This window comes from Electrophorus electricus, chromosome 15 (assembly GCF_013358815.1).
Source record: "Electrophorus electricus isolate fEleEle1 chromosome 15, fEleEle1.pri, whole genome shotgun sequence".
Lineage (NCBI taxonomy): Eukaryota > Metazoa > Chordata > Actinopteri > Gymnotiformes > Gymnotidae > Electrophorus > Electrophorus electricus.
In genome coordinates this window covers 17,415,332-17,441,045 of record NC_049549.1, presented here as the reverse complement: position 1 = coordinate 17,441,045, position 25,714 = coordinate 17,415,332, and the positions used below count along the sequence as shown (strand labels likewise).

The following is a 25,714-nucleotide window of genomic DNA, read 5'->3' as shown; positions in this document are numbered from 1 at the left end:
AGTGTGGCTGCAAGCTCAGACATGTCCACCATGTCCCTAGAGTCCACCCCAAGCATGTCTGAAAGCTCAGACACCATGTCCACCATGTCCATGCAAAGTATGTCCACAAGCTCAGGCATCAGGTCCCCTCCACCCAGAGGAATCCTCAAACACAACTCCAGCTGCAGCTCCAGTGGCTCCAAGGTCAAGGGCCAACGGCCGCAACCTCTGAAACGGCTCGGTTTGTTTCCCGCAGCCAGTGGTGCAGGGCAAATTCTCGATGAGCACACGATATCCGAGGAGAAGATAGAGGAGGCCTTCCTTAGTTCAACAGACCAAGAACCACTGAGGTCTGGATTACCAAAGTCACGATTGCCAGTGCGATTGCCTCTGAGTAACCCATTGCAGACAGCACAAGAGAAGTCAACAATTCTCCCAAAGCTGAATCTGTCAGACACTGAGCATAAGACCACAGATGTAACACATATAGCTAATCCAAAATATGATAACAACAGCATTAATTGGTCAGCTGAACAAGCAAACCAAGAGATGTCTGATGAGACCATGAAGGAACCTCTCACCATTCCTAGTCCGAGTGTCAGGTCAACACTAGAAGCTTACATGGACAAAGAATTAAGTACTGCCACTGTTCCTCAAGCTTCACTTCCCAGACCGGAGAAAGGTGAAAAAATGTTGTCCAAGACGGAAAGTGAAAAGGCACAAGAACAGGGAGACCGTCCTCAGGATACTGTTGGTATGATTAAAAATGGCTTTCTATGCCCTGCTCACAGTGTCCAGTACATGAAACATGTACAGTGTGACAAACCTGTATTTACTCTTTGAGAAAATGACACAGTAAAATAGTAACTAACCAGAATTAACATATTTTAATTAACATTTAATTTTAATTACGTTTATGAAAATATAGGTATGTGCACTTACAATTGATCTATGGAATATTTGTGTTATGGCATATTCATGATAGAGTTTACATTTGTGCTATTTGTGTCTGTATATATATTCACTAGATGCCACTTCTTTCATTTAAAAATGTATATTGTTTAGTTTTTCCAGATCATCATGGATGTGAAGCCATCAACACAACTGATGCCTCCAGCCAGGCCGACGCCTCTTACATGGCTGGTGCTTCTCAAACAGCTGATGTCTCCCTTGACTGTAAAAGCAGCTTCAGTCCAACTGCAGTCAATATAAAGAGGATGCATGGAGAGACTCGTCATGTAAAAACAGAGACCGACAAGCACCCCTGTATGGTTCAGGCTCAGAGTCCACAGCCCAGTGAGGAACAGGGAGCCTCCATTGCTAAAGTTCTAGAGTGGTTTAGCAAGAGCTTGGACAGCAGTGATATATTTTACCACGAGGACAATGTGCAAGACATGGACGATGACATGAAGATGGAGGATATCGATTTTGAGAATGAGACAGATCTAAGGACCAAAAGAGTAGACAATGTTTACGTGATTATTCCCAGACAGAGTGAAGAAAAAACTCCACAGGTGAATAATGTCTTTTTAAAAGGTTGGGGAAAAGAACTGAATGGAGATACGCCACTGCCTGTTGGGAAAATTCAGGGTGTTGGGGGACAGAGATGGAATCTTGAGCCACTGAGCCTGGAACCACTGCCTGTCATGGCAGAGAATGCTACTCACAGAAAGATGGACAGCTTTGAAAAAGCAGGATCAGCAGAGAAGGTGGTAGAGATGGACAGCACGGAGGATAAACTCAGTGGAAATGGACTAAAAGAAAATATAACCCACATGGGGGCTCAGACACCAAAAACGCCAAATTTATTGTCTTTCTCGGAGAGAGGCATCACTGGTCCAACAACACTGGTCAGCAGATCAGGCATAAGTAGTGAAAACGATAACAAGCCTCAGAAATACTGTGCTGTTGGCAGAGACAATATAAACTATGGAGAGGAAATGCCCAAATCTTTAGTAGCTGAGACAAAGAAACAGGTAAGCTTGAAAGAAATTTTGAATGTGGATGAAAGTGGTGATGTCACCCAAGAACACTTAAATAAACACGGAACCATCATCAAAGACGATGATGCAAAAGACATGCAACCACCGTGGAGTTATGCTAATAAAAAGAAAGATGAAATGGTTTGGACATCTTTCTCAGGCGCAAATGTTATTCCACTTTTGCAGAAGTCACGCTCCACTTCACTGAATAGAGAATTTGTACTAGGGGGCAAGAGCAGTGAATGTGAGAATGAAACCTGGAGTAATAATCGCAGTGAGGGAGAGCACAAGCCTCCAGCAAAACTGAATTTGAGCCACAGAAGTAAGTCTGAGCAAAAGGAATCAGAGGTTGAACTTCAGTCTCCACCAAGTCCAATATCATTAGCAAAACAGGGTGACCAGGAGCAAAACAGCAGGTCAGAGAAAATAAAACGTCTCAGATCATTCTGGGAGAAAGAGAAGTGGCAACACAGGATATATGTCAAACCAGCTGCAGCAGATGATGTTAATTCATCTGTGTCCTCTGCCACAAAGCTGAATAAAAGATTAAGCAAATCAGAGTTTGATCTTACATCCGTAGGCGCAGAGATAGATGATGAACTCGACGGCAATGTGCCTGGCACAAATTTCAATGTACTTCAACTGCGGGACAGGACAGAGAGGTCAATCGCAGCAGAAAGCATTGACAGTTCACAGTTCAAGACCCTCCGCGATTTCTGGGCAGGATCTTCCGAGCAATCCTCCAGCTTTGGAAGCAAAATCGAAAGACCCTTATTACCAAAAGTGAATCAGATGAAATTTGATGCTCACAATGAGATCAGTGAGTACTGCCCTGCGGATTCAACGCTCTGTTTGTACAACAGTCTTCACCCAAACCAGTCGGACAAGATCAATCCTAAGGGGTTTGGAAATGAGAATGGAAATACTAAACCTGCAAAGACACAGAGAGAGTTTCAAGCATCTTTGAAAGAAGAGACTGCTCACACAAGACCTGATTCTGACACCAAAAATGATCTCGCCAATAAACCTTCAGGTGAAGCGGAGCTGCTGGAATTGTCCCATTTCCCTAGGCTACAGGGACGCTCACAGGCATGTCTGAAGGATACAGGGCCTACTCCACTTCCAAGTACGCTCAATATGGAATCCCCTGCTAGAACGAGCAGAAAAGGAATAATACATGGAAAAAGAAATTCTCTTCAACGTGCCACCAGTATGTTTGAAGTATGTTTCATGGATAATGAAGACCAAGGTCGCGATTTACACATGCAATCGAAGAAAGCCCCAGAAACAAATCTCCCACCACTCAGAATGACAACAGAAGCTGGTATGTCACCATCTAGGAAAATGTCAGAAGCTAATTTACAGCTGACAGAGTCTCCAGAAAGCAGCAGGAAGAAAGAGATAATAAATGGGAAAACAAGCGTGCACACTTCTGGGGACACCTTCTCTCAGCATCTGGTCAGGTCATTTGTACCAGGAGACTATCATCAGGACCTAGAAGGCACAGAGGACAGTGGCACGTACGTGAGCGATCAGACAAGTAAACTGGTCTGCACGGCGTTCCAGAGATCTCCAGAGACTGTCTGCAATCTGAGGTGCTCCAGTGTGCAAGCTTGCACTGCACTGTGCACCGAAGCGCCCTGTGGCATGACGGGAAGCCTGGAACTGCACCCTAGCGTGCACACTGATGAAGACCTCGACCGCAAGACCGTAAATGACGCTGGTGACTGGACCCACTCTCAGGCAAACAGTGAGATGTGCATGTTTTTATCTTGTTTTTGAACACTGTAATTAAGAACTTTTAAGCACACATCATTCTAAAATAAAGCAGCATTGAACGTGTTTATTATACAACTAAAACATTTACGTTATTAAACCAGGCTTACAGAATAGTTCACATTTTTAACAAGTTTATAATGGGAGGATAGGCTCCACATGCCATGCAATTAGATTTTCTAATTACAAACTGCATGCTAATTTTTATAACTTGCTGCATGTAATCATTAAATTCTTCACCAGCCCCTCCAAGTTCATTTAATGCATAGTCATTGTTTAATCAATAGACACCGTGTTACAACCCTTGAAGCTTTGCAGTTGAATTTTTTATGGTTATGTTTGAAATATGTTCTTTTGATTTTGTGTGGAACCATTCCTTTGTAATGTTGATGTCCATTTGTGGCAGGTGATAAGGAGAGCCTTGTTCAGGGTGCACTAAGACGTGCTGCTGCTAGACCTGTGTACCACAAGAGCCTTGAGAACCTCACAGCGGGGCCAAGTGAGCATTGGTTGTGTTTGCTGCAGCAACGGGATGTGAAGAGAGATAATGCAGAAAATCGTGTTCGACTGAGTAGAATTCAGCTGAGCGTTTAAAATACCACAGAAATATTTGCCAAAAGTACTTGATCCTCCATCCATGTTCAACTCTTCTGTTCAGTGTAATGAGTCCACACTATCATGTCGTAACGCTATCCGCCCTTTGTCTGTGTCCTCACTGTGTAGCACGCGTCATTGTGTAGTTGAGAATGGAAAGTTCAGGTGACGGCCACAGCTCTGAAGTGGGCTCCACTTTCTGTCATTTTACCTCCTTTCCTAGTACGACCCAGGAAAAGCAATCAATCCAGGAAAAGCAATCTGGTGGATGACTTCCAACCACATGCCTATGACAGTAAGAATGTTTGGGTTTTTCACCCTTTTTGGACAGTGGTGCGATGCTCAGGAAGTGAATGCTGTAAAAAAAAGTTAGTGCTTTTTTTGTTATTGTGTGAAATGAATACATGCATATGTTAAATAAATCACATGAATATGCTAAATGATCCTGTGAATATTTTATAAAAATCTATGGTTACAAATGATTGCTCTCCATCAGACTGCAACACTCCTTCGCCACCCTCATCCTCCTTCTCCGACCCGGAGCGTTTGAAGAACCTCAGCAAGTCTGTCCCGTCCTTCCTGCTGGAGGTACGCTAGGTTCTTATCCCCCAACCCGCTTGACCAAGGCCTGGGCGATAGCGATACTACTCTGACACGACAGTTGTCTAGCACACCCATCTGCTACACACAACTCGTGCATTCCAACATACGTCAGTTCAAAGCGGTGGGTGGTCTGGATGAGATGGACCTCCTTCACGTCAGTTAGCGTTCAACGGCGCAGCACAAAGGTCAACACTAGTGACCTTAGTGACTCTGAGTGTGGCGTGATAGTAGCTACTATAAGTGTGATTGCGCAACATGGTGATAGTTTTCGGTGTCCTGCACGATGCTCAGGTTTCAACTCTACTGAGCATGAGGGGGAAGGAGCTAGAAGGGGCTGTTTACAGCCATCCAGTTTCCACACAGAGCAGCTTTCCTCCACATTACGTGCCGCATTGTGGAGATTTCATGCCCAGCTGAATTCATGCTGCTCTACTGGCTAGATAGGTGTCCCTAATAAACTGACAACTCAGGATATATTGGTAAATACTACAATTGAAGTATGTATTTAGACTGGCCTGAACAAGATTGCCCAAACAGTTTAGATTTAATACATATACATGAGTGCCTTGTTCATTGAAACATGTACCATAAACTCAAGAAATTGGTCAGGATGCTGAATAAAAACACCGATATTGATCAACGTACTGTATATCGCACGACCCCAGAATTATTACACGTAACTGCACTTTTCCACTGCCCTGTTATCTAGAACGATGGGAGGATCAGTGATTGCTCTTCTGACTGCAGTTGTCCTAGCAGCACACATTGGAGAAATGGCCACCCCCCCAGCAGCAACTCGGGCATGGCCTCTGTGTCCTCGGTATGTCAGTACTGCTTTAGCGCCACACCCCGCTCTTGGCTCACAGAGCCTGGAGAGCTCCTCCAAGCCTCCTTCCTGCTGGTTAAGCATACATGTCCTGAAACCCGCAGGTTAGTGGGAGTGTTCTGAGTGTGTGCAGCACAGACTTCACAGGTGTTGAAGTCCAAGGGACCATCCAGTTCTCCATCAGCTATGTGGAGAGGTTGAGGGAGTTCAACATCTTCGTTGTTCAGTGCCAGAACCTAGCGATCGTTGATCCCAAACGGAGACGGACTGACCCGTGGGTAGCCTAGAACCACGTTCACTATTGTACTTCATCATTTAACTATACAAGAGTGGTTACAGAAATTACATGTTCATATGTTTTCTTTTTTCAATACTTGCACTCCTTGTAGGTATGTTAAAAGTTACCTTGTGCCTGATTCTGCCAATCTGGGAAAAAGGAAAACCTCAGTGAAGAAGAGGACGTTAAACCCCACATACAAGGAGAGTCTTATGGTAAAGTGCGCAAGGAACGTTTGCATCACTGTGACTGTTTTTTGGGGAAGAGAATCACATACATTAGTAAAACTTCTTCTTTTTTTCATACAGTATCGAGTTCAAATGGAGTACTTGCGCACCGAGGTCCTTTATCTGTCCGTTTGGCATAATGACATGTTTGGTCGTAACTGCTTCCTGGGACAGACGGAGGTCGATCTCTCCACATGGGACTTTGGAAACACTGACATAAACTCCTTCTTCCTCAAACCCAGGGTACTGTACTGTTCTCAACACACTCAGCATTTACCTGCATGTCATTTTCTCTGGGCCTAGAAAATAAATCGTCTGAAATGCTGGCAAGATCAATGCCAAGTTTTAAAGGTCCTGCATCTGAACCAATTATTTGTTTGTTTTTGCCTTGGCATCACCCCTCTCAGACCCCCAATGGGGACCAGCCAGCAGATAACAGCGGTGAGATGAGACTGGCTGTGCGCTACCTGCCCCAGGTTTCCCACGGTGAGAGGCCATGTTTCCAACAGCAAATCTCTCACTGATGTTTGTAACAGCATTGACTCCTACTTTTTTAAGTTCGGCTTTTGATGCCAGTTAAACATCAAAACACAGCTGGACATAAACAGAAGACCAAAAGCAAACTGAAGAGAATTGCAGAGCTCAGATGTTCGTTTTGATCATATTTCTGAGCTTCATGTGGGGTTCTTTTCTGTCTGATCCAGCAAGGATGCTTCCTAACTCGGGCGAAGTGCATATCTGGATCAAAAACTGCAAGAACCTTCCTCTGGTCAAAGGTGCACCTGTAGATCCCTATTTGAAATGGTAAAGTCTACAGACCGCATAGACAATTATGAAGGATGCATTGTTGTCATCTGTCCATTATTGTCCATCTGTCTTCTGTGACAATTACTCAAGGAATTAATGCATAAAGTGTTGATTTGTGTCCACCTGGACTTATATGAACACTGTACATGTTAATCCAGTTGGGTTTTTTAGTACACTACTTACACACTACTTAGTGGGGTTAGAGTGTACCCCATTGAAATGGATGGAATGGATAGTGTGGTGCTATTTTTCTATAATTCATACAACACTCAAAAGTATTTTATATTTTGTATTCTTTAATAGAAAACAAATGTACCAGCTGTGCTTGAATCTTTCATATTTCTTTACCTTCTATGACGTGCACGTATTTGAAGATACACTGACCTGAGTTGTGTCATTATAGCAGCGGTTCAGCCTAGATTAAAATCTTAAATATGTTTTTATGCTTAATATTTATTTATTAACTTGAAGGCGTAATACTATGAATTTTTAGTCACCGTGTTCAAGAAGCGTGCAGTTAGTTACAAGAGTAATAAATGCAAGCTTGTACCTGCTGCTGGGACTTGGGAGGAGATGGCTTTATAGATTAGGCCTCTGTCCTATTATGGCCTTACCTGTTATCTCAGGAATGCAGAGTGTGGATGACACCCAACCCCAGTGCCCCGGTCATGTTTATACGTTTGCCTCCACAGTGTCATACTGCCTGACACCAGTAAAAAGGGCCGTCAGAAGACGCGGGTGCTGAAGAAGACAGCGAATCCCGTGTTTAACCACACTATGGTGTACGATGGCTTTGGAGAAGAGGACCTGAAGGAGGCCTGTGTGGAGTTAACCGTGTGGGACCAGAACCGGCTGGCCAATCGCCTGATCGGAGGGCTACGGCTAAGTCTGGGAACAGGTAGAGGGGACCATTAGTGGAGGAACAGGACCCTTACTGGAGCCTGGAAGTTTCTAACTTTGTAAACTTGGGTCAGGCACATGAATGGGCTGTTTTGGTGTAATATGATGGCATTTGGTTATGTTGGTTTGGTTCATAACTGCACAAGCAGGTGAAGTGTTAACTAGGAAGAATTGTGTGTCCATTTAACATCAGTGCATCCGTTCAGTGCATGGTTCATTTAGGAATGATGAACAACATTTATGAGACACGCCCCCATTTAAGATTAGTAGATGTAGGCTTGTCTTTAGTGACAGGACATAACATAAGAAAAGTAATTGAATAACATTTTCTTTTCTGTTTAAGTATGTTTATTTTTAAGTTGGCTCCATAGGCATATAGTTTTAATTGTTATAAAGCTATTAGCTTTTAAAAGAAAGCCACATAACACAGTTCTGTCTGAACTAGTGCTTCATTTGAGTGTGCTTTAATTATTAGAACAGTAATTAAATTGATCTAATGATTCATTCAAGTGTGCTTTTGTTCTTAAAATAGTAATTAAACTGAATTCGTGTTTCATTTGAATATCATTTTATTATTATTATTAGTAGTAGTAGTAGTAGTAGTAATGTTTTGTACTTCTATTGCAACAAAGTAGCACTGAATAATGTTTGAAGATTAGGTGAAGTTTAAACTGTGATTCCACTTACTGTGTTCCTCTCCAGGCTCGAGCTATGGTGTGAGTGTGACCTGGATGGACTCCACTGCTCAGGAAGTGGCTTTGTGGGAAAGGATGATGAACTCGCCACATGAGTGGATAGAGGACGTGTTGCCTTTGAGAAGGGTGGCCACAGCCAAAACTAAAAGAAAATAACATGGAATGAAACCAGGGTGAATGATCTTTTAATGAGGAGGCTAGATTACATAGAGACATGTAATGAGCTGAGTGTGTATTTACAGTTTTTTTCATTCTTAAAATGGACATACACTCGCACACTTACATATAAATGGATTTTATCTTATTCACAGCATATCAGGGTACAAAGTACATTTGAATAAATTTGTACAGAATATTTTGTGATTAACTGAATAGGGCTACTTGGTCACAGCCCGTTGTAGTTATCAGTTACAATTATCTTTTTTAATTAATCTTTAAATTAGCATAAAGACAAACTCTCATAATTATAATATTCATCATAATTCCTAAAATGAAGATTTAATAGTCTTAATTGTGATGTTATGGTTTCAGAGGAGTGGCCAATGCACTGTCCACTTTCATCTTGAACATAACTAGTCTGCGCTAGGTACAGAGAGGGAACCGCCAGTCTTTCGCCCCACCTAGTGGAGACAGTTCAGACAGCACAGTATTAGGTGATCTTAAATTCAGTAACTTACAAAATGTCTTACTCCTGGGGGATCTTTTCATCTTTATTAGCTATTGTAAGCCAAAGTTGTACTGAATCTTTTGACACTCCTCATATAAAACAAAAAAACCACACCTTTACTCTGAATTCAGAAACATTATCAGCCTTGGGACAAAGACATACCCAAAGGATTTTCTTCATGTACCTTTACCAGATGAGGGAGCACTGAATGTCAGTGTCAGGAGAAGCTGAAACATGGAAAGTCTATCCTAGTAAAAGGTAATATGCAATATACAGAGAGGTCATCGTAGCAGCTAGAAACCTGCCCTGTATGTCACTGTTACTTTTTAGGTTCATAGCAAAAGCGTCTGGTAAACGGAATTAATGACCACAGAGTCCTGATGCTTCCAGTGACATGTGGGTAACCAGTGGTGTGTGCTGAATTAGGTAAATGACAAAATGTTGGAGTGGAAAGAGCCAAAATACATTTTTCGGTGAAAAGTGGGGTTAATCGTTACATTGCACAAGATGGGTTTATTAAGGACTAAATACTTGTCAGTGAGAATTTTAACTGAACATTGCAGTGATGCATCACAGAAGACCTGGTAGTGGGCTGTAGATGTTGCAACTTCAGACCACTCAGAGGCCAACACCAGGCACAGGGATTCTACTTCTGCATGCATGTAACCGCACTTGTTTTAACGTAACACCTAATGAGGAACTTCAGCACTCTTAAAAATACTGAAAAGGATGTGAAGTAATCAAAATTAAATTAATCTCTCTAGAACTATCTGCTTTGGTCTGATTAACTTTATCTGCAAACTACTAACAATGAAAAAGATGTACTAAGATGTACTAAGGACAGCAGAGTCTGACTAAGCCAGCACAGTCTGACCAATGGCTCCTCACTGATTGGGGTCATGGACAGTGGAACTCTGTCTCTGTGTGTGTGTGTCTGTCTGTCTGTCTGCATTTAAATAATTCAAAAACACACTGAAAGAGCGTGCACACCACCGGCGTAATCTGCCCACATACAGACAACGCAAAGAGAAGGGCACTGCTGTTTTGGAAATATACTTTACATTTGTCTTAAATCCATATAGTTTATAGTTTTGTTTTGTTTTGTTTTTTTGGGGGGAAATGAATATGTATAGAGATCTATAATATTACATAATGTGAATACAGTGAAGAATGAAGAATGAAATTGGTTTGTCTTCATAAAGAGTGACGTTTCTGGACATGCACAGTCCCAGAGATCTGCTCTAGGGCCGCGTGAGACAGTGGTTTAGCAACTGTTAACACATCTGTACCGAGCGTACTTCATGAACACAACCAATCCGACAACACCAGCTCCTGTGATGGAGGTCACCACGGCAACCGCTAAGGTTAGCATTAGATTTATGTGTCACTGAATCAGATGCAGAGAAAGGGAAGGAAAAGAATCACATCGCATTAAATGAGCTGCATTTCCCCCTCTTATCTCCACGACACAGCCACAGTGTGTCCTACCTCGGGAGGCAGTACCGTGGATGTAATTAGGATCACATTAGAGGTTACACGGTTTCACTCACCCTCCAGGTGCATTTCTAACACTTCAGAAACAGCCTTGCCACTTCCTAAAAACTGCTCTTCACTTCACACTGGTGTCTCAGCAATCAGTGAAGACCTGGTTTCCCAAAAGCATTGTAACATGTCTAACTGGTGGAGTGTGTCTTAAACACCGGCTCTCTCATTTAAGGTGACCTTAACACTATTTGAGAAATGGGGCCCTCACCTTGTCAATATCTTTGGTCCAACAGTCATTCATCACTGTGATCACGTGACCAAGGTGCAACACCTTTCTGTAGACATTTAAACAGATACAATGTGTAATTGATGTTATCAGATGAACCTTGAAGTTAAGGGACGAGCTGTGGAATATATAAGACATCTACATCGTTTAGCCTCACCAGAGTGAGTGTCAAGGTCAGGCCACCACACTGTTTCCTTAGCTATTCCAGCAGAGTTTCAGATAAAAACAATCCCTTTGTCTTCCTATTTTTCCATCAATGTTGCTAATTTAAATTAATTTATTCAGATTTGAATTATTATTACTAAAACTACATCAATTAAACTCCAATTTTGTCCTTTGGTGAGCAATTCTGACTGCAAGCGTAAATGAGGGCTCACACAGGCATGTCTGGGTTTCTGTAATGTTCGTGCTGTGAGAGTGGGATGCCAAGACAATTCTCCTCAATTAAACTGGTCTTTATTTAAAGTAACAAACACAAAGAATAACGTCAGACTCACCAAACATTAACAACACAACGACCGTATACATTAGGTTTCTTGTGTGTTCACATACGATACACAGTGGGTTAAACTTCGACGACACGACACAAGACTTATGTACACGCATGACAATTACACACAACAAGGATCAGGTGAACGACATGGGCGGGCACTACACACACGCACACACGCACACATATTTGAGGGGGAGGGGCCGTACTGTGACAAACACATGCGTTTTCAACTGCAGCCCAGTTTCTGGAATCTGAAGGGTTTGTGTGCACTGGTGATTGTTAGGAGTAAAAAAAAGAAAAAAGGAAAGGGTGTAGGTGTTTACACTGGAGATATTTCTGTGCTGTGTGTAAGCGTGAGACTGCATTTCCTCAGTATTCTAGAGGGTAAACTGGGAGAGGAAGTCCTGGATGTAGGAGATCCGACTCCAACAAAATACATCTATTATTATTAAATGAAAACATATTTTAGTCTGCACTCAGAATCTATTCAGTTAAGAAATCATGGACCAAGAGAATGAGACCCTCAAACAGCAGCAGTCTTCCCTAGGCACGGGTAATAAATAAATGTAGCAGCAAATTCTCGCTTAAGTGCTTTCAAAACGTGCCGGCACAGTAGGTAACGTTATAATTTAGTGCTGTGTTAAGTCATTGCGTTAGCTGATGCATGGAAATTATACGCCTTGCTAATTCTGCATGGACATTATGATTCATTTCAACTGATTACAACGCCTTTATGATTATAAAGGCATTAGTTAAAGGCCACCGCGCACTGGACAGCGTTCGGTTACAAATTCTCGGACTCGCCCACCACAGTAATCCGTGTGAACGGGGAACAGTGCAGAGCTTTTCCCGCAGTAGTCCGTGTGTAAGGGGCACAGTGAAGGACGTTTTCCTGCAGTAGTGCATGCATATGGCGCACAGTGAAGGACTTTTTCGGCAGTAGTCCGTGTGAGCTTTTCCCGCAGTGGGAACGGCAACGGGGCAGCTTTATGCAACTACTCTTGTGGGAACAATAAGAAAATATCTGGTAATAACTCGTTAACGGTGACGTCGTTTTTTCTTTTTAATCTAAAACAGCATCTGTTCAGATAACATGTCATGATTTTCTTTCGAAAGGTTAAAATGTTCATAAGAGTAGACAGTTCTGGATAAATTTGTATTAACAGTGCTGAACAAAACCATATCTTAGGCTAGCTATTTTCGGTTTTGACTACTTGCCTAGATTGCATGATATAACAAGAATATTCAAGCTTGTACTGTTTCTAGGTAGAAAGTACAGGCGAAAATGGACCCCACGCGTATTTGGAACGATGGGGACTGCCACCGGGTCCCAACCAAGAACCCAGTTGGGACACCTGGAGACATGAGCCTGACGTTTGAGTACAGCTAATGAACCACAGGTGTGCGACTGCATGGCATGGCCAGGAAGTAGTAGACCGGCGAGGTTGATTGGAGGATTGCTCTTGGGGGCGTAGCTAATAGGGGCATGGTAGTACCTGAGGGAAATTACAAGGACATTCAGTAGTCAGGGGGGGAAAAAAAATCTAACTATAGTGTAATTTCAGGAGTCAGTGAGTGAGATGACTACACTGAGCAGACACACATACACACACACACACACACACACACACACACTAAAGTGCATGCACACAACCAGACACATGGACAGAACCAGACACTTACAACCACACACACAGAGAGTGAACATGTCCGCTGGGGTTAACGTACTGCTGAAAACCAGGCAGGTGATGACCAAGGCAATGACTATCATTTCACTAAGAGAGATACAGCATGGACATGGAAGGAAGAAAATTAAATGCTTTAGTCTTGTAAACAAATTTGTCTGTCATATCCACATGTAATATCTGTGAAAATATAGCATATATAAAACATGTTATTACCATGGCTGGGTTTTGTTTGTGTTTTCCTGTGTTCCAGGTTCTGTGACTCCTGCCTCTCATTCCTATTCACGGTACTTCAGGTGTAGACTGTCCTTCCTAATTGATGTGACCTTTATCCTAACTGGCTGCCTCACCTCATCCCAGTGTATAATGATAGTCATGGACAAAGTTTTGTTTAGGCTGTAGACCTTAACAATTGTGATTTGCATTTTTGCCAGTGAACTGTTGTTTTGACCTTGGCTTCATTATACTGTTTACAATTACTGCTTCCTCTATTGGATCTTGTTGTTGTACATCTTGTGTGTAGTTGGGAAATAGGGAGTTGGAGCTATTTATTTTGATCACTGTGGTTTTGTTCTGTATGTGTGCAGGGAGTCTGGTTAGGTTTTTTTTTTTTTTTTTTTGGTTTATTGGAGGCAAGTTTAGCTGCTTCTTTTTTCTGTTTGTTATTTTGGCCTTGCCATCTCCTAACACTCACACCCTCTATGAATAAATTACTCAGTAATTAAAACTACCCCCATTTTCACTGTCTCTCATTGTGGTTATGATTTGTTGCCTAGACCAGGTTGAAACATGCATCTTGCACAAAAACACCCCCAGCAATCCAAGTTTCGATGAAACAAGTGAAGCACAGCTCCACAGTGGTTTTGGTGACAAAGTCAGATCAGTATCAAGCGACATATACACTGCCTGGCCAAAAAAAAGGTCACCACCTGGATTTAACTAAGCAAATAGGTAAGAGCCTCCCATTGGACAATTACTGAATGGGTGATTATGTTTCAGCTGGCAACAAGTTATTTAACCCTAACTGATGCAGTGAGTAGCTTCTCATTTGTTAAACGACCATGACGAAACACATCCTGTGGTCGTGGAAATGATGTTAATCTGTTTCAGAAGGGTCAAATTATTGGCATGCATCAAGCAGAGAAAACATCTAAGGAGATTGCTGAAACTACTCAAATCGGGTTAAGAACTGTCCAACGCATTATTAAAAAGTGGAAGGACAGTGGGGAAACATCATCTTCGAGGAAGGAATGTGGTCGGAAAAAAATCTTGAATGATCGTGATCTGCGATCACTTAAACGTGTGGTGAAATCAAATCGTAGAAAAACAACAGTAGAACTCAGGGATATGTTTAATAGTGAAAGTAAGAGTATTTCCACACGCACAGTGTGAAGGGAACTCAAGGGATTTGGACTAAACAGCTGTGTAGCCTTAAGAAAACCACTTCAGTGAGGCTAACCGGCAAAAATGGCTTCAATTTGCTAGGGAGCATAAAGATTTGAGTCTGGAGCAATAGAAGAAGGTCATGTGGTCTAATGAGTCCAGCTTTACCCTGTTTCAGAGTGATGGGTGCATCAGGGTAAGAAGAGAGGCGGCTGAAGTGATGCACCCATCATGCCTAGTGCCTACCGTACAAGCCTGCGGGGGCAGTGCTATGACCTGGGGATGCTGCAGTTGGTCAGGTCTAGGTTCAGCACTGTTATGTGCCCAAAGAATGAGGTCAGCTGACTGCCTGAATATACTGAACGACCAGGTTATTCCATCAATTGATTTCTTCTTCCCTGATGGCATGGGCATATTCTAAGATGACAATGCCAGGATTCATCGGGCTCAAATTGTGAAAGAGTGGTTCAAGGAACATGAGACATCATTTTCACACATGGATTGGCCACCACAGAGTCCAGCCATGAACCCCATTGAGTATCTTTGGGATGTGCTGGAGAAGACTTTGCGCAGTGGTCCAAATCTCCCATCATCAATACAAGATCCTGGGGGAAAAATTAATGCAACTCTGGACAGAAATAAATGTTGTGACAGGTTATGGAAACGATGCCACAGTGAATGCGTGCCGTAATCAAAGCTAAAGGCAGTACAATTAAATATTAGTGTGTGTGACCTTTTTTTTGGCCAGGCAGTGTAAATGCAAGATTTCAGTATCTGATTGGTACAGGAAATCTAGTATCGGATGATCTCTAGCCAGAGTGTATGATCTCCATGATCATTGTGAAAGACTATCAAACCCACTCAAATGACTTTCCTACACTTCAAGTTCCCTGAGCTTTTACTGAGCCAAGTAACTGCTTTTAGCTATTGCGCATCAGTGAACTGGAACTAGATACATGGTAGTCTCCTAAGGTTTTTAAAGTCTTACTTTATGATCTAGTTCAGTTTGTAACTGTTTTAGCTGAATAGCTTTTATTTTTTATTCTTATGTGCAAAGGTTGAACTCCTTGAACATTAGGATGAACTGCTGTGAGTGCCACTGAAGGATTACCTTCCCCTGCTAGGCTGTGAGCTAGGCTTCTCCAGAGTACCACCCAGCTGTCATCCTAAGACCTGAGCTGGCAGGTGTTCATGTTGTAGCTTCAGGAGCACCTGATGCTGTATCTGTTCCTGGCCACTGAGGGTTGAGCAACAGAGAGGAATCCATGGCAACGTACATGCAGCCAAACCCAGCACAACTGTGATGTGTCTGGGACAGGAGATGGAGGAAATAATCAGGAGGCAGGACGAGGACACACAGCTCTTTCTTGCTCACAAAAACAAAGAAAACATGCAACCGTTTCACCTTATCTATTCCACCCTTTTGTGTGATCGGTGCCTTTTGTAATGTGACTGCTTTGAATTATCGCATCACTCCCCTTTTCAAGTTTCATGTTACACAGTGAAATGTCATATATTCCAAAAGCACAGTTCTTTGTTGCTTGAGTGGTTGTCTCCAAGGAAATTAATAAAAAAAGCAGTAAATTGATTAACCTAGTGCCTAACATTTTACAAACTAGAGGGCAGAAAGTGGCGTCATTTTTTTTCTCTTTGTGGTTGTTCAGATTCATATTCATAAAAAAGCCAAAATCTTAACTGTACACACAGAGGTTCTGCCTTTAAAAACCCACAAATGTGGGTTAAACAGCAGTACAAGTTTATTAGGAAGATATATCATCATGGAGGTCAGGTGTTTTTCAGGGTGGAAATGTGAAATATATCAAAAGTCACAGGTGTTTCTGTTTTAGCAGCTACTGCTGTTGAAGGTCTGACAGATATGTAGGTGCAGGAGAGAAGCCAGTAGAGGGGAGGGTACCAGGGTGTAGGCAGGGTACCAGGGTGTAGGCAGGGTACTAAAGTATAGGCAGGGTACCAGAGTGTAGGCAGGGTACCAAGGTGTAGGCAGGGTACCAGAGTATAGGCAGGGTACCAGAGCGTAGGCAGTGATCTGCATCAGCACTGAAATGTAATCTTTAAATAAACAAAAGAAAAACAATTCATCTCATTTTTGCACCTAAATATGAAGAACAAAAAGATTACAAAGAACAAAAGAACAAAATTTACACATGCACAATGCACATATACAAATAATGTGCACTGAAATTTTAGGATCGTATAGTCATAGTTTTTGAGTTTTGGATAAATTACACATTACAATGGTGAAGATAGAGACAGGCATACAAAAAAAAACAACCTTCCTAAAGTGAACACATTTCCGTCAAGCCATAACCAAGTTTGTCCACTGGAGGGGTTCTCCCAAAAGAACTTGTAGTATAGTAATCAAAAACTGTGGTATTTTTGCACTTATTGTAACTGCATAGTATATAGAGCATGCACAGAGGGTCAGAGCCTATCTGATCAGCACTCTGTGCAAAGGGGCACCAACCATGGGCAGGGCTCCAGGCTATCAGAGGGTACATGCCCAACCCTGGGCAGGGTGCCAAACTATCAGAGGGTACATGCACAACCTTGGGCAGGGTGCCAAGCTATCAGAGGGTACATGCACAACCCTGGGAGAAAATTAATGAATGTTTGTACTGAAATTAGTTTAGTAATTAAAAGATAGAGGTACAATGATGATTTAAAATAGTGAGGGTGGTTAATAAAGGGTTGCCCGACAAACCAATTTGATAAATTTCATATTGAATATGAAAAGAGGTAACTAAGATGGCCATTTTCTGAAACTATTCAAAACCTGACTACACAGAGAAGACTTTATGTTTTTCTTCATATCATATATAAACCTACCACACATAGCTAGCTGAAATGTTACTCTTGTTGCTATTCATTCTTTTTCCAGTAAGGACAGTTGAGTATTATATGAATAAAGGAATAAATTTCCACAATATGCATAAGGGGACACAGAATGCAACAATATAAATGTGCAATGTCAATGTTATTATGTAATACAGCTACGGCTACGACAAACAACAGTTGAGGTTGAGAAAGGTCCCAAATGGTCAAATCAAAACAGTATGGAAATGTTGCTTGTAAATATCAAAACACTTTAAAAAATTAGGTTCATACTTTTGATATGAAAAGATTCCTGACACTCTACCAATGACTCAAACGTCTCAACCAATACTTCAGTCATCTCAGCCAATGCCTCAATGTCTCAGCCAATGTCTCAACCATCTCAGCCAATGACTCAATGTCACAGCCTATAACTCACTCCAGGAATGTCTTCAGTAAACGTGTTAGCTTGCTGGGTTAACAGGCTTATGAGATGCTGCACACTATTCACTCCACCAAGTCCGTGTGACACCTCTCTTAAGAAGGCGATGAAGTGGGCCTAGCACAGATGTCAAGGCCTGAAAACAACCTCAATGGCAGTGGTAGCTCAGAGGTTAAGGGCCTTGACTTGTAATCAGAAGGTTGCCAGTTCAAGCCCTGCCACTGTTGGGCCCTTGAGCAAGGCCCTTAACCCTCAAGGTGTACTCAGCCATAATTGTAGGTTGCTTTGGGTAAAAATGTCAGCTAAATGTGAATAGTAGCTATTCATTCCAGAGTAAGCCTGTAGGTCAAGAAAATCTGAGATGCACATCTTTCTTGATCCTTAATGCTGAATTTATACTATGCTGTCACAGATGACAATCATAAATCATGAAATAATTTTTTGGTCATGAGTTCAAATGTGGTCTTTGAGCATGTAATGCGTCACACTCCACAGAAACAGATTTAGTGCCTCTGTGAGCAAAGACAGTTTGCAGTTATCTTCTCGTAGTGTTACAACATTATTCTCTGAAATCTCAGTGTGGCTGGTATAGAAACAACCAACACAGAGTGGCTTGGAATTCCTGCAACAGCCATAATATAAACAGCAGCCACGAAGAAACAAAAACTAACCGTGTGGGACGCCAAAAGATGTTTGTGGCAACACAGACGATGCTTTTACGTCTCCTCTGAGGCGTTAGGCAAAAAGAAGTTGCACCTGGATGACAAAAGCAGAGGGTTGTAGTTTTCTAGCATCGTAGGTTCATCACCATACATCTTTATTATATGTCAGTGTGAAATGCAATAAGTGTATAAAACCACTGTTCATGGCAGTGCAGTGTGAACCTGGCTTAACTTCTTCTCCAAGGGTTGGAGATTTCACTTCACCTTCTGTGTTCTACATACATATGAGAACCCAGACTGGACATTCAGAATCTATATATATATATTAGCAACCAGTAGCATGGTAAATCACAATACAATATAAACAATATAAGAAGTACACCAAGTTACACATAAATATCGCAGAATGATATGGAACACCCTCAGGTAGCTACTTCCCCATATACAGTTATTATAAACGCACCATGTACAGATTTACATACGCGTGCAAATAGGCGCGATTGCAGTAGTAGTGTAGTGTCTAGATAAACTGTGTTCCAGGGCACGTAACTTCTCAAATGTCCTTTATAAGCTGTTATCTTACGCCTAATGCATTTAGTGTACGTTTACTTATATGACGTATGCCTCCTATATGTACAGTACTCTTATATGTACAGTACATGTGTCGTACAGTTCTGTATTTACAGTACTCTTATTTTATATGCTCATATACTTCCTATATGTAGATATTTATAAGTCGCAACATAGCCAAGATAGCCTGTCCTTAAAGCGTGCGTACCTCGACTGTTAATCCGTCCTGGTGTGTTTGAATGTGCCAAATCACACCGCAAAAACTGCCACAACACAAAACTACTGTATGTAGTATATAAAACAAACATATACATGTACTCGCTCAGCCCGCCTGCACGATGGCGTGGCACACGCGTTTGCTCCAGCCTACAGCTCCAAGTTAACGCGCAGAAATAACCTGCGATCAATAGGCGATCGATACGCGCCGACTCAGATCGCGGCTTTATCATCGTTCATGGGTGAACAATGACTCGACCATACACAAATAGTTATTAAGGCTGTTCTCAGAGTTTATATTCGGCTCAGTTAACCCATTTTAGCCAAAAATGTTCAGACTATATTGCTTAAAGCAGCAAGAAACCCGTGGAAACGTCTTTTCAGCGCCACACACCCCGCCGCAGAAGTCACATAAACGTTTTAATATTGTACCCAGCGCTGAGGCGCAGCGCCGAGAGCCTGACTACATCTGCGTTCTCATTGGCTCTCTCACACGTCTTTCACGCCGGCGCGCTGTGATTGGCTGTATCTTCCATTCTGTTCTCGCAGGAAATGCGCCGCACCGAGTAAAAGATGCGGCAGCCTGACCAGCTCAGAGGGGTTTGAGGCATTGGCACGGCAGAGTAGCATCGTGTCCGCTTATAAAGTCCAACATTAGAGTTTTATCAGGTAAGACAAATATCATTTTGTCTGGACTGACTAGACTGGAGGCAACAAGGAGATTCTTATAAAGTTTTAATAACATTTCGACCAATTAATGTGTAGTTTTGTTGATTGGTCATATAGCTTGACTGGATGTAGTGAAGGATTATATAAATAATACCAAATATGTAGCTGGATATGGCTTGGTAGTTTTGGGTTTAGGTAAGTCGGGGGAAAGTCGTTAATTAGCGAAATGCACAGAATGTTCTAGAGGACACCTTCAGTTGCCTCGAAAACTGCCCGTGCAAGGCACTCCCAATTCTTGTTATGTAATATTCGCAGGGAATTCTTCCTGTCTGTACTGGACTAAGATAAACGTTTAACTGGAAAACGAAACTTCGCTCACTAAACACGCAAACTGATCATTGGCGCAGATGTTATCGGTTAACTTACAATCATGGAATCGCTCTCAAATTAAACCGAAAGGCTTTTGTGTCGTTAACGCTGCAAAGACTGCGTTGAGGAAATAAGTGAAATAATTATATGTATAGTGGTACATGCGCCGCTTGTCTTAGCAAGTCAAATATTCTTACGCATCAACTGTCCGGCCTTTTTAAAGGCCTTGTTAAGACGCTGGGAACAGGTGCTGACTCAATGAGAGATGAAGCCAGCTGACGTGTTGTGAGTGGGGGACCAAAACGCCCAGGCTTAGTTCACCTGTCATCACACACTCAGGAATAGACTTCTGCATGCGTGGATTAGAGAATAAATAAGAGTATAAATAAAGATCTTACGAGAAAAGGCATCAAAACAGTTCCATGAATATGCTATGCCTTATTTTGTCATATCCAAACACTACACACCTAAAATAACTCTGAATTTACAGGAGGCAGAAATCATGTCGAAGGGACCAGCAGTTGGCATTGACCTCGGGACCACCTACTCATGTGTGGGAGTGTTTCAGCACGGCAAGGTTGAAATCATTGCCAATGACCAGGGTAACCGGACCACACCCAGCTATGTTGCGTTCACAGACACAGAAAGATTGATTGGAGATGCCGCTAAAAATCAAGTGGCTATGAATCCTACAAATACGGTGTTCGGTAAGCAGTACGCACACTTCTGCAGTGTTACTTCCACTTTGGAAAATTACGAGCGACTAAGTGGATCTTGTGCACTTTCTATATTTATAATTCTTCTTCTTGCTTGTCATGTCTAGATGCAAAGAGACTGATAGGACGACGATTTGATGATACAGTTGTCCAAGCGGACATGAAGCACTGGCCGTTCACAGTAATCAATGACTCTTCCCGCCCCAAAGTTCAAGTTGAATACAAAGGAGAATCAAAGGCATTTTATCCTGAGGAGATATCCTCAATGGTGCTTTCAAAAATGAAAGAAATTGCAGAGGCCTATCTTGGCAAAGTGAGAATGAACCCTTTCATATTCTCTGTAACGTAGTCTGCTGCTGATCACGTTGAGATAAATGTTTAACTTAGTTCCTAGAAATTACTTGTAGGTCAGGGACACCTGTTAAAGGAAATATTAGCACATATCAAAGCTGTAAACATTAGCAGAACCACACCCAGTTGTTTGCAGTGTAAATGAAACTTTCACCTGTTTTGCCACTTGTTTACATTGTTTTTTTTTCCTGCAGACCATCACAAATGCAGTCATTACTGTGCCTGCGTACTTTAATGACTCTCAGCGACAAGCAACAAAGGATGCAGGGACCATCTCTGGACTGAACGTTCTTCGTATCATTAATGAACCAACAGCTGCTGCTATTGCCTATGGCTTGGACAAGAAAGTGAGTGTGCTGTCATTCTGTCGCAGCAGTTCTAGAAAAGAAACTGTAGGATGCTGCAATGACCAACAATGCACAAATGTTGAGTTATATTTAACATTTCATGTGCAGGTGGGCTCAGAGAGGAATGTCCTGATCTTTGATCTTGGTGGTGGCACGTTTGATGTGTCCATCCTCACCATTGAAGACGGCATCTTCGAGGTTAAGTCCACTGCTGGGGACACTCACCTGGGTGGAGAGGACTTCGACAACCGCATGGTCAACCACTTCATCTCCGAGTTCAAGCGCAAACACAAGAAGGACATCAGCGACAATAAGAGGGCCGTCCGTCGGCTGCGCACCGCCTGCGAGCGCGCCAAGCGCACGCTCTCCTCCAGCACGCAGGCCAGCATCGAGATCGACTCGCTGTACGAGGGCATTGACTTCTACACCTCCATCACCAGGGCACGTTTCGAGGAACTCAATGCTGACCTGTTTAGGGGCACCTTGGACCCTGTCGAGAAATCCCTCCGTGATGCCAAGCTAGACAAGTCCCAGGTCCATGACATCGTCCTGGTCGGAGGTTCTACCCGTATCCCTAAGATCCAGAAGCTGTTGCAGGACTTCTTCAATGGGAAGGAACTCAACAAGAGCATCAATCCTGATGAGGCTGTCGCATATGGAGCAGGTAACCTGGAAGCTTATTGTCTTTCTGATTGGACATGCCTTCTGATGACTTTTGCATAGTAGATAAATAACTTGGGTGTTTTTTGTTTTTTTTCTTCCATAGCTGTTCAGGCAGCAATTTTGTCAGGAGACAAGTCTGAGAATGTCCAGGACTTGTTGTTGCTGGACGTCACTCCTTTGTCCCTGGGTATCGAGACGGCTGGTGGAGTCATGACCACCCTGATCAAACGCAACACCACCATCCCAACCAAGCAAACGCAGACTTTCACCACCTATTCTGACAATCAGCCCGGTGTGCTCATTCAGGTGAGCCGACTATGACACATTGGCCCTTTACGCAGTTGACCCTGTGAAACTGAGGGTCAGCCTATGATGTTGGCCTTATTACATAGGCAAAAATACAGATGATTCTGATGTTGTCTTCCAGGTGTACGAGGGGGAGAGAGCCATGACTAAGGACAACAACTTGCTTGGGAAGTTTGAGCTAACAGGTATTCCCCCTGCACCTCGTGGCGTTCCTCAGATCGAAGTCACCTTCGACATCGACGCCAATGGCATCATGAACGTCTCTGCGGTAGACAAGAGCACAGGAAAAGAGAACAAGATCACCATCACCAATGACAAAGGTAGTATAGCCACCATGACTTTGACTGACTCACTGCCTCACTGCATCAAAATGTTTGCTGATGGCCATCTTGTCCTTAGGCCGCCTCAGTAAGGAGGACATTGAGCGTATGGTGCAGGAGGCCGAGAAGTACAAGGCAGAGGATGACGTCCAGCGTGACAAGGTGTCCACCAAAAATGGCCTCGAGTCCTACGCCTTCAACATGAAGTCCACGGTGGAGGATGAGAAGCTTAAAGGCAAGATCAGTGATGAGGACAAGCAGAAGATACTGGACAAGTGCAACGAGGTCATCAGCTGGCTGGACAAGAACCAGGCAAGAACCAGGCTCTAGCACCTCATACTTACACAGTAAAGCTAATGATGGAAGAAGATAGAACGGACTCGTGTTAGCCGTAAATAATTATCCTGTATTCCAGTATGTCACAATGTTGAAAGTACAGTCCTCAGATAAGTAGATCATTAAACCGTTGTCAGTGGTTTTAAAATGTAAACGTCAGCTGGAGGGGAGCTGTAGCATCGCTCACAAAAATGCCTCATCACCATGACCTTGCTTTGATTAGCTTGTTGCTCTTTTTCATCCTTGTGACAGACTGCTGAGAAGGACGAATTTGAGCACCAGCAGAAGGAGCTGGAGAAAGTGTGCAACCCCATCATCACAAAGCTGTACCAGAGCGCAGGGGGCATGCCCGAGGGTATGCCCGGGGGCTTCCCAGGGGCCGGGGCCAGCGCCGCGCCAGGAGGAGGAGGATCTGGACCAACCATCGAGGAAGTCGACTAAAGCTTCAACTTGTTTTGCAGAGCGCTGGTTGTTTTTCTTTGGTGGCATGTTTCTAAACTCATACTGCTCAGACCTTTTTGCTTGTGACCGCGAGGTAATTACTTGTTTCAAAGGAACAGAAGTCCAGGGATGTGTTTCACGGCCATTTGTCATTTTGCCCACTGGTGGAGAAGCATGTTCGTTCACAGATGTAACTGACAACTAATGTTTCGGTCTCACTTTCTCCTCTGTAAAATATTTAGAGCAAACAGCTTATAAGACTGAGTTCATGTGCTCATGTTTGTCCTGAGATTAAATCAGAAATTTGAAGCTTTTTCCCCTCTCTGTCTTGAAACCATAGTGTGTAAGTGTTTTAAAGTGAATAAATATGGAGTTAAGGCAAACAGTACAAAGTCATCCATAGACTGACTACTTCCTGAGGGGGTCTTATTGTGAATTTGAGCAGAAAATGTCCCATTTCTCCCGCAAATAAATTAAACCACCAAAAAACCCAATGACCGTTTTAAAATACAAGGACGCTGGATCGTCTGCAGGTTCACACGGACACTGATCAGCAGAGCTAGAATGACCTCTGTCATGACAGAGGGCTGCCTGGTCCATACAAGTAGAATGTACCTGTGACGGGAGATCAGTCAGTTATTATGCTTTAGTTGTTAACTCTTCTCTTAAATAAGGATCTTTGAGCTTTTTTAATGACAAGGAGAACCTGCGGTTTAAAAAAAGAAATCAAATAATAGTTTATTTGTCACATACAGTCATACACAGTACAACTAACAGTGAATTGCTTAGCCAGCTGCCCTGTTCACATAAGAATATAAAAGTCCCAACAAACTCTAGCCAAAAGAAAATAATAATAATAATAATAATAATAATAATAATAATAAGTTTAATTTATATAGCACCTTTCAGTGTCAAGGTCACTTTACAATAAGAGTAAAGATAAAAAGAAATTGACACATTCAACACATTAATTAACTGGAAAAAGGATATGATAGGAAAAAAGGATATGATAAATGTTAAGAAAAGAGGTATGTTTTAAGTTTGAAAGAGGAAAGTGAAGAGCAGAGATGGAGAGATTGAGGTAGTGTATTCCATAATTTGGGCCATGACATTGAAAGATCTGCCTCCTACAGATACCAGTCTAAACCTGATGATGGGGAGGAGACCTGACTCAGAAGACCGAAGTGTACGGGTGGGGCATTGAGTGTAGGAATTTATCTAGGTAGGCAGGTGCAAGACTGTCCAGGGGTTTGTATGTAAACAGGAGGAGTTTATACTGAATGCGTTTAGGAATGGGGAGCTGATATTTCTACTGATATAAAAGTGGGGTGATGTGGGCTGATTTTCCAATGTAGGAGAATTCTGGCAGCTGAATTATGAACATATTGAAGTGAGTGGATGGTTTTGGTTGGGTTGCCAACAAAGAGAGTTACAGTAATCAAGACGGGAGGTAATGAAAGCGTGAACCAGAGACTCAGCGTCTTGTTTGGAGATCATGGGTCTAAGTGTAGTGATATTACAGAGAGGAAAAAAGGCATTTTAACCAGTGACATGGTGTGGAGTTGAAAGACTGAGAATTCAAAAAGTACATCAAATCACCAAGGCTCCAAACTGCATACGAGGATTTGACCAAGACATCGTCCAGATTAAATTTAAAATCAGAGAATTTTGAGATTTGGGATTTAGAATCAATACATAGAACTTCTGTTTTGTCAGGATTTAGTTTTAGGAGGTTTTTGTTCATCCACTGTTTGAGATCTTGGATACAAGAGAGTAAAACAGGAGGTGGTAGGGTGGTGTCAGCCTTGG

At 42.5% G+C, this 25,714-nt stretch overlaps 2 protein-coding genes and 1 long non-coding RNA gene across 3 annotated transcripts; all 3 read left to right on the top strand.

Annotated features, from left to right (window-relative positions):
- Positions 1–3,191: 3,191 nt before the first annotated feature.
- On the top strand, positions 3,192–8,981 carry sytl2b (synaptotagmin-like 2b). The gene is made up of 8 exons (XM_027011732.2): positions 3,192–3,556; positions 5,724–5,754; positions 5,865–6,034; positions 6,150–6,252; positions 6,672–6,750; positions 6,969–7,068; positions 7,764–7,969; positions 8,674–8,981. Exons 1-8 carry the CDS (start codon positions 3,192–3,194, stop codon positions 8,820–8,822), a joined length of 1,203 nt encoding a protein of 400 aa, XP_026867533.2. The 3' UTR covers positions 8,823–8,981.
- A 2,883-nt stretch (positions 8,982–11,864) lies between these two features.
- On the top strand, positions 11,865–14,013 carry LOC113578470. The gene is made up of 3 exons (XR_003410753.2): positions 11,865–12,150; positions 12,864–12,997; positions 13,536–14,013. It is a non-coding gene; the product is annotated as an uncharacterized LOC113578470 (long non-coding RNA).
- Positions 14,014–19,959: 5,946 nt separating this feature from the next.
- On the top strand, positions 19,960–24,219 carry hspa8b (heat shock protein family A (Hsp70) member 8b). The gene is made up of 9 exons (XM_027011707.2): positions 19,960–20,056; positions 20,916–21,132; positions 21,249–21,454; positions 21,687–21,839; positions 21,948–22,503; positions 22,606–22,808; positions 22,930–23,128; positions 23,208–23,440; positions 23,717–24,219. Exons 2-9 carry the CDS (start codon positions 20,928–20,930, stop codon positions 23,903–23,905), a joined length of 1,944 nt encoding a protein of 647 aa, XP_026867508.1. The 5' UTR covers positions 19,960–20,056; positions 20,916–20,927; the 3' UTR covers positions 23,906–24,219.
- Positions 24,220–25,714: the final 1,495 nt, after the last annotated feature.

What these genes read in the sequence shown, in the direction of transcription:
- sytl2b (XM_027011732.2), top strand. Translation starts at nt 3,192, where the DNA reads ATGGATAATGAAGACCAAGGTCGCGATTTACACATGCAATCGAAGAAA. An exon ending in AAACGGAGACGGACTGACCC is followed by an intron (nt 6,035 to 6,149) that starts GTGGGTAGCCTA and finishes CACTCCTTGTAG; the next exon opens with GTATGTTAAAAGTTACCTTG. An exon ending in ACGGCTAAGTCTGGGAACAG is followed by an intron (nt 7,970 to 8,673) that starts GTAGAGGGGACC and finishes GTTCCTCTCCAG; the next exon opens with GCTCGAGCTATGGTGTGAGT.
- hspa8b (XM_027011707.2), top strand. Translation starts at nt 20,928, where the DNA reads ATGTCGAAGGGACCAGCAGTTGGCATTGACCTCGGGACCACCTACTCA. An exon ending in TCCTACAAATACGGTGTTCG is followed by an intron (nt 21,133 to 21,248) that starts GTAAGCAGTACG and finishes TGTCATGTCTAG; the next exon opens with ATGCAAAGAGACTGATAGGA. An exon ending in AGCCCGGTGTGCTCATTCAG is followed by an intron (nt 22,809 to 22,929) that starts GTGAGCCGACTA and finishes GTTGTCTTCCAG; the next exon opens with GTGTACGAGGGGGAGAGAGC.